Source organism: Vicugna pacos, chromosome 32 (assembly GCF_048564905.1).
Source record: "Vicugna pacos chromosome 32, VicPac4, whole genome shotgun sequence".
Classification (NCBI taxonomy): domain Eukaryota; kingdom Metazoa; phylum Chordata; class Mammalia; order Artiodactyla; family Camelidae; genus Vicugna; species Vicugna pacos.
In genome coordinates this window covers 3,266,512-3,279,378 of record NC_133018.1, presented here as the reverse complement: position 1 = coordinate 3,279,378, position 12,867 = coordinate 3,266,512, and the positions used below count along the sequence as shown (strand labels likewise).

The window sequence follows — 12,867 nt, the reverse complement described above, 5'->3', positions numbered from 1 at the left end:
ATAACTCTTGACTCATGTTTTTAACCAGTTGTTCAGGGGCCCCCAGGAGGCCTGCAGCAGGCTCAGCTCAGCCACGTTCCCTGGTTCTGGGGTCCAGACTTAAATGGGGGTCATGGATGTTCTCACCCGTCCTCCTTGCAAAGCTGCAACACCTCGGGGTTTGGTGCCTTGGCCGGTTCTCTTCTCCCCAGAACCTGCGGGGTGGGCCCAGGAATCATCCTGCCTGCCCTGAGTGCAAGGGTCACTCTGCGTGGAGGACTCGGACTGCAGGAGCCCCCTCGCACGTGGCGCTGGCCCTGCCCAGAGAAGGAGGGAGGGGTCTGTTGTCCAGCAGGTGTGCTGGCCGCCACCTCCCAGCCAGGAGCACCCCACCTCTCACAGCCCCAGGTTCTGCACCTCCCGATCACCCCAGGGTGGGGGTGGGGGTGAGAGGTGCCCCTAGAGCTCTGCCCATCCCACCCTCAGCGCCTGTTCACCTGGGTGCCTCCCTTGGCTTTCCTGCTTTGTCATCACACCCAGTTCTGTTTTTATCCATCCTTTTAGCTGCAGAATTTGTGTTCCTCCCTCCCCCATCCTCCCGGGCAGCAGTGGCCGGTGGCCATCCTTTCTTCTTTTCCACTTGCCCTTTTCCTGCGCTTCCTCCCCATATCCTCCGCCATCCTGGACGGATGGATTCACGTGCCCTCTCCAGACCTGGCACGTGCGGGGTCACCAGGGGCGCTGGTCCCGTCCGGCCCTGACTCTCTCTTCTACACTCACCCTCCACCGTCTCTCCTGCCGAGGGGGTTGGCTGGTGTCCGAGCCGCCCCTGTCTGATGCTACTGGCCTGCTCAGGGCTCAGGAGGAGAGGTGCCCGGGCCCCTGCTCAGACGTTCCCTTGAGCTGGCTGCGCCCTTCGGAACGAGCGCTGGACTCGGCACCGTCCTGCCTGTGCTGTTTCCTCCCGGCTCTCCAAACCGCGGGGGTGGGAACCAGACGGCATCTTGTGCCCAGCGGGGCTCCCCCGCCAAGCTCACAGGAGAGGGATTGTTCCTGAGCACACAAGCCTGCACCCCGTCCCTCACTCGGGCGGGAAGGGTGCCCAGACAGGATGGGAGGTGCGTGCAGGGTCAGCTGAGAGCTGCTTCCCCGAGGCAACGTGGCCTCTGTGGTCTGAGATGAGAGAAGGGGACAGGGTCCCCTGACGCTGCACGTCTGTGCTGACACTGGTGGCGCCAGGGGCCCCAGAGCAGGCTGCCTGGACGGTCCTGGATCCTGGGACCTGCCTGTCTCACAGACGAGGGTTCCCCGGAGGGGCCCTAAGATGCAGCCCAGCTAGGGCCCAGCCAGGAGTTCTGGACCCCCTCATTGGTTCGTTTATTCCATGAATCTTAGCGGAGCACCTGTGTGTGTTCCAGGTGTGGTGCGGGGCGCAGGGAGCTTCAGGATCAGCACAGCGAGCCCCAGGCACCGCCCCCAAGTGGAGCTGCTGGGCAGTGTGGCCTCAGGGGGCGTTTTGGTGTGGGTCGCAGGTGTCCTTTCCCTGGAGTGGCTCTAAGCCACAGTGGCTGCCCCCTGTGCATGCACACACTCAAGCACGTACACACACGTACATACAAGCACACACATGCTTACACTTGGCTCGTGCACGCCGAGAGTCCCAGAGTAGAGTGGTGGTCCAGGAAACCTTTTTGGTTGGTCCCAGTGGGCAGCCAGGATGTGGTAAGCCCTGGGGATGCAGGAAGCAGAAGCAGGGTGGACGTGGGGATTGGGCCCCCTTCCCCAGGTGCCCCCACCACCTCCATGGGCAGCCAAGGCTCAGGACAGGATGGCAGTTGTCTGAGATGGTGGGGCTCGCTGGGCGGGCCTGGCGTGGCGGCCTCACTCCCCCGACCCTTGGCCCCAAGTGCTTCCTGCTGGGCTTGCTGTCTGTCCCTGTTTGCTAAGTGCCTCCCTCCCGCCAGGCCAGGTTGGAGGAAAGACCAGCAGGGTTGGGGACACAGAGGGGCTGTGCTGGGGGTCCGGTTCCAGACTCTGTGGTGACACCATGAGCCCTGAGCTGGCCTCAGCCAGGTTGTCACCTGGGGGTGCTTTGGCCCCCACGGGGTGACGCCCCCATAGGGCAACATCTGTAGACACCTGCCGCTGTCCCAGCCGGGGGTGAGGGTCTTGCTGCTGGTGTCTGGTGGGCAGAGGCAGGAAATGCCACTCAACATGCCACAGAGCACATCGTGGCCCCCCAGCACCCAAAAGAGTCCTGCAGCCCCAGACATCAGCGGTGCTGAGGGCCGCCACGGTGGGGCTGTCCCATCGTCACCTGTGGAGAATGGGCAGGCTGTTATGACCCCTTCTCTGCACATAGGGCCCCACCTGCCTGGCGCCTCCCTCAGACACAGGCTGGGCAGAGGGAGGGCAGCCTCAGCCCCATGGAGCACGGGGTTGCCTCGCCAGGGGTCTGGGTCAAGTGGACTGGGGGCCAGGAAGTCGATGAAAATGGCAGTTTCGTCACCTTTGCCCAGTCATGGTTTCCCAGGCGTCTGTAACAGTGTGCCATGGAGAGGGCATTAAACAACACAGATTGAGCTCTCCCGGTGTTGGAGGCTGGACGTCCAAGATCTAGATGTCTGCAGGGTTGGTTTCTCTTGAGGCTTCTCTCCTTGGTGCCCGTCCTTTCCCTGTGTCTTCCCCTATGCGTGTCTGTGTCCTAATCTCCTCTTCTTTTTTATGTTGAGATACTGACTTATAACATTACATTAGTCTCGGGTGGACAAACGATGATTCAATATATGTACACATTGAAAAATGATCACTAAGTGTAAGTCTAGTTAATATCCAACTCCATGATAGTTACAAAATTTTTATCTTGTGATGAGAACACTTAAGATCTACTCTCCTAGCAGCTTTCATTTATACGATGCAGCGTTATGAGCTGTCGTCACCAGCTGTACAGGATGTCCCAGGACTGACTTGCTCTATAACTGGACGTTTGTACCTAATCTTTTCTTAGCAGGACACCAGACACGTTGGACTAGGGTCCACTCTAATGATTTCGTTTTAACATAATTACTTGTCTAAAGACCCTGTCTCTGAGTACAGTGACGTCCTGAGGCACCAGGGACACACTGCACCGGTAACACCATCACACCTGGGGGGAGGGCAGTCTTCCGGCCATGTGGACTCTACCCCCTGCACCTGCACCCAGTGACTCATCGGCTCTGGGTTTGGAGACAAAGTCAGCAGAGCGTCACCTGACACGCTGTAGTAGGGGTGTTTGGTAGTAGGTAGGGGGGCCCTTTGCATAGCCCAGTGGTAAGGGGGTCTCTGCCAACAAAGTCCGAGTCTGCAGATGGGCTCAGTAGAGCAGGTTCAGTGGACAGAGGCCCTGAGCCCAGGGCACCAGGTTCCCCTGGGCAGGTGGCAGCACCCTAGCTCCACCCCTGTGGCTGGGAAGGAGGAGGATGTGTGGAGGGAGGCGATACTGCCCGACCGGTCAGTCCAAGGGTCAGACGGCCACGGTGCAGAAGCCGGCAAAGCCGGAACCAGGCGAGGAGGGGCAGCGGCGGAGGGAGTCAGGGTGGCTGGGAGGCGGCCTGACGCCCCCTGGGCTCAGCTTCCTCCAGGGTAGCTGCTCCTTGGTCACAGGCAGAAGGTGCGGAGACAGGCTTTGCCCCACCTGCCCACTTCTCAGTGTCAAGACCAAGGGTGGCCCTCGGCTCTGCCAGATGACCCTCCAGAATTTGCAGTGACCGCAAACAAGGGGCTCCCTTGCCTCCTCTTAATCCCACCTGGAACCTTCTTGGGAGGCTGGTCCTCAGGTTGACATGCCGGCTTCCTCTCTGAGGGGGCCACCCCAGGCACCGTCCACGGATGATCTGACATGTGCCTGTTTCTCCTGCAGACTGAGCTGGACCTGGAAAAGGGCTTGGAGATGAGGAAATGGGTCCTGTCCGGAATCCTGGCTAGTGAGGAGACGTACCTGAGCCACCTGGAGGCACTGCTGCTGGTGAGGAGGGTGCAGGGGCTGAGCCGGGCGGGCGGGGCCCCGAGAGCGCTGCGCACACTCCCAGCTTACGGGTCACAGGTCACGGCCCGGGAGTCCTCGACACACCTGTGGGGGGTGGGGGTCAAAACATTCCACCTCCGTAGGGGTTGGACCTCCCTGGGTGGGTCGGGGGATGGGGGGGTGCCAGCATAAGACTCAGTGCCAACCAAGCTGGCTTTCAATTTTTGTTGTTAATAGAATTTTAAATTAAAAGCTTGTATGTCATGTGACCACAATGCACCTGACAAAACAGCGAGCCCGCTCACCCGTGCCCCCTCCACCCGTCACCCGTACCCTCTTCCAGCCCATGAAGCCTTTGAAGGCCGCCGCCACCACCTCTCAGCCGGTGCTGACGAGCCAGCAGATCGAGACCATCTTCTTCAAAGTGCCCGAGCTCTACGAGGTCCACAAGGACTTCTATGATGGGCTCCTCCCCCGCGTGCAGCAGTGGGGCCGCCAGCAGTGCGTGGGTGACCTCTTCCAGAAGCTGGTGAGTGACATGCAGCAGGGGCCTGGCAGCCTTGTGGGGGTGACCTGCGGAGGGGACCAGGCCTCTCCCTGAGCCCGACACCCCCCTGGGCGTGCGCTGCCAGGGTAGGCGGCGTGAGCCTGGCTGTGTCTTACTGCCTCCGATTGCAAAGGGCGGGCCACGAGGAGGGGGTGTCGCCGCAGCGCCCATGCAGGACCCCGTGCAAGACCAGCCAGCGGGGCTGCTTCCTTCCCTCCCCCTACCCCGCTGACATCACTGGTCCTTTCTGGCTCCGCTCAGTTTCACTCAGGGTTCCCAGTCTCTAGCCTGGTCCCCTTTGGACCAGAAGGAAGCTGCTGCCCAGGGAGCAGGACTCAGGCTCCGGGCGGAGGGGTGGGGTGGGCGGCGCCTGGAGGGGCACACACGGGCGGGAACTGTGGGGGTTTTGTACTTTATTTCATTTTTGCAGTTCTCTAAATTAAAGGCTCTTGAATCCATCAATAATTTTTTTTAAAAAAGAAGGAAAGAAAGAGAAGTGGTTTGGGGAGGGAAGACTAGTCAGTAATAGTCAGGGCTGTGGGAGAGGAGTTCTCAGGTGAGACCAGGCCTTCTGTGTGGCCCCAGCACCCGCAGTAGCTCTTTTGGGAACCTGGAGGCATATTGAATGCCAGAGACTTGGACAGCAGCGCCCCTGAGCCTTGCGGGAGCCAGGACATGTCCTGTGGACAGGCTGGAGAAATGCGGGAGGGGTTGGTTTGTAGCTGGGGACGTCCACACCAGAGTGTGGACCGAGGGACGGCCTTGTGCTGTGAGGTCATCGGGTCCCTGAGTAATGGGCTCGGCTCCAATCAGGGGCTCAAGGGGGCCTCTGGGTGCCCTGTCTCAGCTGAGCTGAGGCAGTTCTACACAGCAGGTCCCATCTTCACCCCAGCAGGTGAGGAGGCTGAGGAACGGTAGGTCACCTGCCCAGACTGTAGCCTGGTTTATCTGTCTCCAGAAAGAGTGCTTCCCCTGCCTTCAGGGACCATAAAACTGGAGGCAGAAGGTGCTGGAGAACAGAACAAGGGTTTCTGAAAGGGCTCAGGGGCCCAAATTGGCCAGGAATGCATCCGGCAGAGGTGGCTGTGGATCCTGGTTCAGGTCCCAGGGAAGGTGAGGCCCGCCGTGTGGGCAGGTCAGGGGCCTTCCTTGGCCCTTTGCTGACCTGAGGGCCCAAGAGGAGCCGAGCATGTGGCTTTTATAGGGTTAGTGGGATCAGGGAAATGGGGCAGTCAGATGAAGGGTGGGGCTCAGGCTCAGGGTCCACACGTAACCGAGACGAGGATGCGTGGACCTTGTACAAAAGGAAGGGGTTGTTACGGGACCTGAGGCTGATGGAGATGCCGGGTCGACATCTGTCTTCTAATGTGTGAGGTTCAGGTGTGCGCACCTTTGTGGGTCTGAAGGGGGGGCCGTCTCTTTAGGTGGAGTCTGGTGGGGGGCATCTGGATACAAGAGCCTGGCCACTGTTGGAGCAGCCGCCTCCCAGCACCTCGAGCCCCCGTCCTGGGACTCCCTGGAAGACAGCTGCCCGTCAGGCCTCTGTGACCGGGATTCCACCTCCAATCCTGATTCCAGGGTTACCCGGGCCTCCTGTGCAACCTCTCCAGGGAAACCAGTCCTGCAGGGTTGGGTGGCCGAGGTCACCAGGCTCCCCCAACTGCACAGAGCACGCGGTGACTGAATGCCAGGCCCCAGCCCTCCTGGGCCCCCAGACACCCAGCTGGCTGAATGCTTGCCTGCCTGGGCTCATGGTGGTCCAGGGTTCCGCTCCGAGGTGCGGCTTTCCTGTTGGCCGTCCCCTCCGTCCACCACTCTGGGTTGCAGACACACTGGAGCGAGGATGCGAGGACGGTGTGAGGTGCCTCTTTTGTTCAGATTCTGTCACCTGGGACCCCTTTCCCGTGGCCAGAGAGAGAGCAGGAGCTGTATTTTGTCATAGGTGCTCCCCGTCCTGAAGCCCCCATCTGTTGTGGGCAGAAACAACAACCACAGTCTTCCCTGAATAACACTCTGAAGTCGCTTGGAAACTCTTTTTGAGGTTCATGCTCTGATGAATGCTGGAATTGGGAAAGTTTCCCTGCTTTCCCTGGTGTCCTTGAACTACCTTCGTGTATCAGATGTTGCAGCAGGAACACGGGGTGAGAGGTGGGGCCGACTTTCCATGGTGGAGCCACAAGCTGTGTGTTCACATGTGAGCCACCGGGGCTGGGCGCTGGGTCTCCCTAGGGACAGACAGACATCGTCCCTTTCAGATCAGCACAGCAGGCTCAGGCTCCCTGGCTCCCCAGCTGGGAGAGTCTCAGGACTTGAGGAGCCCGAGATGTCCCAGCCCTGTTACCTCTGCCGCCTGGGGAACTCACGCGCCATACCTGGTAGATGGGAAGCTGGTCCAACCCCCCCTTCGCGGGAGGGCTGCATGAGTTAACTGCCACTGTCGGGGCTTTGTTTCTGGCTGAATTTTTTTATCAGCTTGGGTTTTTTGTTTTTAATCATTTCAGACTTCCCAAGTTGTTATAGGAATAGCGGAAAGAACTCCATGTGCTGGATACACCGGTTGTAACATTTTGCCACCCTTTTTAACTGTTATCTTTTTCTCTCCTTTACATGTGGTGCACAGTTGCGTATCATTTAATATGTGCTTCTTCCTTGTGTCTCCCAAGTTAGCCATCGTGTTCTTTGGAGCCATTTTCCTTTTGAGTCAGGATCCAGTCCAGGTCATGAGACGTATGTGGTTGTCACGTCTCTAGTTTCCCTTTATCTGCACCGGTTCCTTGGCCTTTGCTGGTTTTCCACGACCTGGATGTCTTTTTTAACGGGTGCAGTTTGGGCCTGACGTTTCTTCAGGAATAGATTCAGGTTCTGCGTCTCTGATGGGAAAAAAGATCAGCCACCCACCGCAGTGATGCTGTGTCCTCCCAGTGCCTCCCATGGCGGAGGGGGTGCTGGGGAGGGGCGACGTAATCTCCGTTTGCCTTGCTGTCAGTGCAACTTGGGTTTTGATGAGCTAAAATAAAGTGGGAATGAATTGCTTGGAACTCCTCAAAAGCTGCGTGGAAGATGTGAGCTCCTGGAAGAGGCAGCAGGAGAAGTAAGGAAAGAGGTTCTCCTCCCAAAGACCCAGTGTTCGTTTACTAAGGCTGCGGCGGTCCCAGCCTCTCCAACAACAGAGACCTATTTCTTCCTGGTTCTGGAGGCTGGAAGTCTGAGATCAAGGTGTCTGCAGAGCCGGTTTCTCCCGAGGCCCCTCTCCTTGGCGTGTAGAGGGCCGTCGTCTCCCTGTGTCTCACGTGGTCGTCCCTCTGTGTCTGTGTCCTAATCTCTTCTCCTTGTAAGGGCACCAGTCAGAGTGGATGAGCGCCCACTCCAGCGGTGTCTTTTAACCTAGTCATCTCTTTAGGCCCATCTCCAAGTACAGGCACATTCTGAGGTGCTGGGGTGAGGGCTTCAGCAGGTGAATTTCAAGGGGACACAGTTCAATAGTAACATCCCCTCAGGACTCAGCTGAGCCGTCATCTCTTTGGAGAGGCTGCCCTGACCACATGATCTAAAGCAGCCCCATCGTATGGAGCCCCCGCTCTCCTTTCAGCCATCTGCCATGTTAACGTCTCTCTTTACTTATGTATCACGTGTCTCTCCTGTTGGCCAGCCACATTGTGTCTGAGGGATTCGCGGTGACAGTGCCCAGAGCAGGCTCCTTGTTTTGGCGGGAGGCGCTCAGTGCCGGGGGTGGGGGGAAGGGGAGAGGGAGAGAGAGAGAGGGAGAGAAGTCCCACCCTGTGATAGAGAACCTGGCATTCCGGATGCAGCAGCTTGTCTGGGGCGCTCAGTGTGGTCGGGGCAAGGGGCGGGGGCTTCCTCCAGCTGCTGCGCTTTCTCCGCACCCCCAGGCCCTCTGTGCAGCCCCCCACAGGGAGCAGGGCCAGAAGACCAGACAGTGCCATGGGCATCTGGGATTGCCATCTGAAGACGCAGAAAATTTGATATAAATGCAAATGCATGGAGAAATAGAATTTAGTTTTGAGGCAGAACAAACACCAGGATCAGCTTAGGCCTCCCACTCCAGGTCAGCTGCAGGGGGAGGCCTGGCCAGCAGGTCAGGGCGTCCCCCATTCCCTCCCCAGGCCTGAGTTTGCCGCTGCACAGTGAGGGCTGGGTCCCCCGGCTGCCTCTGGAGGTGACCTCGGCCAGTGCTGGTGGTGGCTGCACACCCCTCACCTGCATGGGGTTCTTTACTCAACTGTGTGTCGGAGCGGGCGGCTGACGGGGGGAGACCTTCCATTAATGCCTTTGGTTGAAAATGCCTTTCACCTTGCAGCCGGCAGTGGAGGTCTTCCACTTGCCAGGTGTGTGGTGTGACACCTGGGCCCCCTTGCCAGGTCTGGGCCTGGGTCGTGTCTGGGCAGTGCGAGCCCCTCTTCTCCAAGGCAGCTAAACCGCATGCTCCTTGCATGTCTGAAGAGGTCGGACACAAGTGGAGTCTAGTCCCGTCAGCCGGGGGCAGGCCCACCTCCTGGTCCACTGAGGTCTCCTGTGGCCGGGATGAGAAGGGGCCGCCCTGTCCCACCCGCTGGGCATACTTATTTGAATTCACTAGCATCCTGGTAACTTTAGCCGCTGCTGGTGGCCCCGTTTAAACAAGTGCAGTGGGAGGCCAGGCAGCTGCACACGGGAACTGCTACCCACCCGGGGCCCTGAGTCACTTCTCGACAGGTCGCTTCGGGAGGAGGAATCGTGCTCAGTGCGTGGGGGCAGTGGGGGGGTGTGCAGGCGGGAGGCCCCGGCTGCTCGGAGGAGCTGACATTCCTGCAGCTCTGCACGGTCTGCTGCACTTGGGCTTCCTCCAGAGCTGTGCTCAGAGCCCGTGTCTCAGAGAGATGGAGAGCAGTGGCACCTGTCCCACACTCTTTTCCTCCCCACCTGCAGGCCAGCCAGCTGGGTGTGTACCGGGCCTTTGTGGACAACTACGGAGTTGCCATGGAAACGGCCGAGAAGTGCTGTCAGGCCAACGCTCAGTTTGCAGAAATCTCCGAGGTACGCGTGACGCTGTTCAGACAGGTGCACCCTCCACCTCCCGCGGGTGGGCTGTGGGCTGGTCGTGACCTAGGAGAACAAGGCACACCAAACTTTTATATAGACTTCAGCTCTGTTTCCGGATGCCTGTGGGTTGGTACCGTCAGCCCCGGGCGGGGGACGCTGTTTTGAGCAGATGGAGCAGCCTGAGGCTCCCCAGGGACCTGGCTCAACTCTGTTCCCCCGACACACTGTCCCCCAACACACGCTCTCTTGCACCGCCTCTGCAGTTCAGGGTGTCTGTAGTCCTGCCCCATTAACAAGGGGTCTCAACACCTGAGTCCTGAGGCCGACTTTGCACTTCGTGCCTGGAGGGCTGGTGGGAAGGTGCCCATCTCTGCTCCTCTGTGGCCTGCAGTTGGCGCTGGGGGTATGGCTGGTGTCGTGTGCTCTGTAGACCCACCCTAGGGGGAGAGCTGCAGGCTGGGCACCGTTCCGGCCCTGGGAGGACTGAACCCTCAAGCCCTGGAGTGTTAGCACCAGGGGCCTCCGAAGAGCCCCTTGGATGCAGAGGACGGGGTCCGTCCCTCTCTGCCCTTTCTTGCGTCTGTGCATAGCAGCTGGGTGACACTTCCCTCCTCCTGGGCCTGTCCTCGGAAGCCTTCCCAGCCAAACAAGGATTCTGGGTAGAAAGACCTCTGAGTAAGAAATCAAGTTTAGGAAGAGAAAGGGAAACTAGAAGTAGGGGGAGGGTCCCTCACTGGGAGATGATCGTGCCCGACTGTCACCCCGGGCTCTTCTCCATGCCATACTGCTCATGCTGGGAGGCAGGCCTCTGGGTCCTGGCACTGACGTCTCCCACAGTGATGACGTGTGCCTTGCCATCCCCCTCGTCCCCCACCCCGAGCCCGTGGGCGCCCTGCTCCCCACCTGGCATTGCGGTGATGGGCTGCGCACGTCCAGGGCTGCTGTCTGGCTCCACGCCCCCTCTGCAGCTGCCCCTTTTGCCTGGAGTGTTGGGTCTGTTTGTCTCTTTAGCTCATTAAACTAGCAACCTCACCCCCCTAACAGCTGGAATGCGTGTGCAGAGTCCCGAGTGACCTTGACAAACTAGAGACCTAGTTCTTTAAGATCAGGCTACGGTTGAACGGGGCCAAGTTCATATCCACCTGACAGGTTTCTGCAGAGGAGGGAGGAAGCAATGTTAGGGCTCCACCAGGGGGTCGCGTGGTCCTGCCGACCACGCACAGGTGGGAACTGAGCCAAAGCCCACACACAGGCAGCAGGACGGCGTTTGGGGCAGCCAGAAGCCAGCCCTCCATGGAGCTTATACCATCGGCTGTGTCTACTGTGGTTCTCCCATGCACATTTCAAAAACGATCTAAAAAATGAGAGTCACACAGACAGTGAAATGACCCAAAGGGAAACAGGCAGCAGGCTGTGTAGAGGTGTTGGGGGTGCACTCTGGGGGGCCAGAGGTCAGCCATAGGCTCTGGACGTCCACTTCCAAGGACAGGCAGGGGTGGAGCAGTGGTCCTTCATGTCTCCCAGGACCAGGCCTAAGAAATGGGGGTGTGGCAGCATCCGGTCAGACTGGAGGCCCCACCTGGGTTCCGTGAGCGTGAGCTCTCCAGACGGTAGATCACAGGAACCGTATGAAAAGGGCTTCTAGAGTCAAGGAGGTTTGGGAAATGTGGGGTTAAACTGGATTGTATGTTTCCTTGAGGCAGGCTTCCTGGAGCCCAAGATGCTCAAGGTACCCACTAGCATCTCGCCTTACAGGGGCACTTGGTGTCTCGCTGCTGCCCGAGCTCACGTGAGCGGCACCTGATTTTTGCAGAGTTGAGCTCTCACACCTCCTGCCCCGCCACTCACCCTCTGGGAGCTGCTCAGGTGGACGGATGGAGGAGTCACACTGAGGGTCGCTAAACTCTCAGGAGAGGCACCAAGGGGGCGTTAGGAGTTTGGCCCCTGTGTGTTTTTCAGTCCCAAGAGGTTTCCTGCAGCCTGTGAGGTGGGGGAAGCCATCTCCAGGCCCCTTCCCGCCCCTGTGCTGTTTTTTTTGTTCAAAAGCCCAGTGCTGGGATTTACCACAGCTTCTTTCCAGAGACTGTTTCAGGCACACAGGGACCTTTGATCCATATTTCTCTTGGTACCTTGGACCAAATCAGTGATGCCTTTGACGCAGTTGTGTTGAAACCTGACCTACCCACTAGAAAGCTCTGCTCATTCCTGGAATCCAGCACCTTTGTTTCTTAGCAAGGACATTTGCGAAGTCAGGAGAGGCTGGGTGGAGGCACAGCCCCGCTGGCGGCCCGCCCTGGCGGCTTCAGCCCAAGTGTTCCTCCAACCCAGCAGCCCCTGCACGCTGTTTAACTGCTCCGAGAAAGCTGTTCCGTGCATCCAGGAGGGGCACTGCAGGTTGCTTCCATTTGCAGGTTCTTCTATTCCAGTTCTCAACCAGGGCTGTTTTGTCCCCTGGAGACATTTAGCAGTGCCCGGGGACACTTTTGGTTGTGATGGTAGAAAGACGGGGTGCCACTGCACCCACAGGACGATGCTCAACGTCCCAGGTGCGCAGGACAGGCCCTCTCAATAGACAGTTTCTGCTGTGATGGCAGCAACGCCGAGGCTGAGAAGCCACCCCAGGTGAACCACGGCGTCCATGGTATGCTGTGTGCTCACACTGTGGCCCAGACATGCCCCTGAGGTTTTCCCACATCTAGGGTGCTCAGTGGTGAAATTTTGCTGAAAGTTCCTGAGCATGAACTGGCATTTTCAGAGCTGCTTGGTTCGTCCCCTCTGAAAATGCACTTTTCTCTTTGCAGAACCTGAGAGCCAGAAGCAACAAGGATGCCAAGGACCAGATGACCAAGAACTCTTTGGAAAGTGAGTTCTCCATGTCCCTTGGGAGTGGCTGCCGCCAGCAGACAGGGCGTTTGCTGGGACGGCAGGCGCGGCATCCAGCCAGGTCCCCCTCGGGCCCCTCTGCTGCTCCAGACTTGCAGTAGTGAAAGCGGGGCTGAGGAGGGAGCAGCGCTGGGCTGGGTGGGGAGGGACGTGGTTGGGACCATATTGCCACCAATGAGGGCAACTGGGAAGAACGGTAGGAGTTACCAGATGCCCACAAAGCAGGCACTGCCAGCATTTAAGATGTCATCACACTGTCCCAATGGCCCTGCAGGAGGATTTTATCTTCCTTCCTTTCAGGTGATGGAACATTTAGAGTGGAAATTACCGTGTAGAACACAGGCCCTGAGTGGCTTGGCAGTGGTCAGGCACAAGTTGTCAGGCTCCCAGGCCTCGTCCACCCCCCGCCTCGGGG

The 12,867-nt window shown here is 58.8% G+C and overlaps 1 protein-coding gene across 1 annotated transcript in view; it reads left to right on the top strand.

The window, feature by feature from the left end:
- The window catches only part of BCR (BCR activator of RhoGEF and GTPase), an 88,380-nt gene that overhangs the window by 43,269 nt on the left and 32,244 nt on the right, over positions 1-12,867 (top strand). The window contains exons 3-6 of the mRNA XM_006213278.4: positions 3,878-3,982; positions 4,326-4,511; positions 9,456-9,563; positions 12,371-12,431. Of these exons, the coding sequence (XP_006213340.2) occupies positions 3,878-3,982; positions 4,326-4,511; positions 9,456-9,563; positions 12,371-12,431 (460 nt within the window). The remainder of the gene's footprint in view (positions 1-3,877; positions 3,983-4,325; positions 4,512-9,455; positions 9,564-12,370; positions 12,432-12,867) is intronic.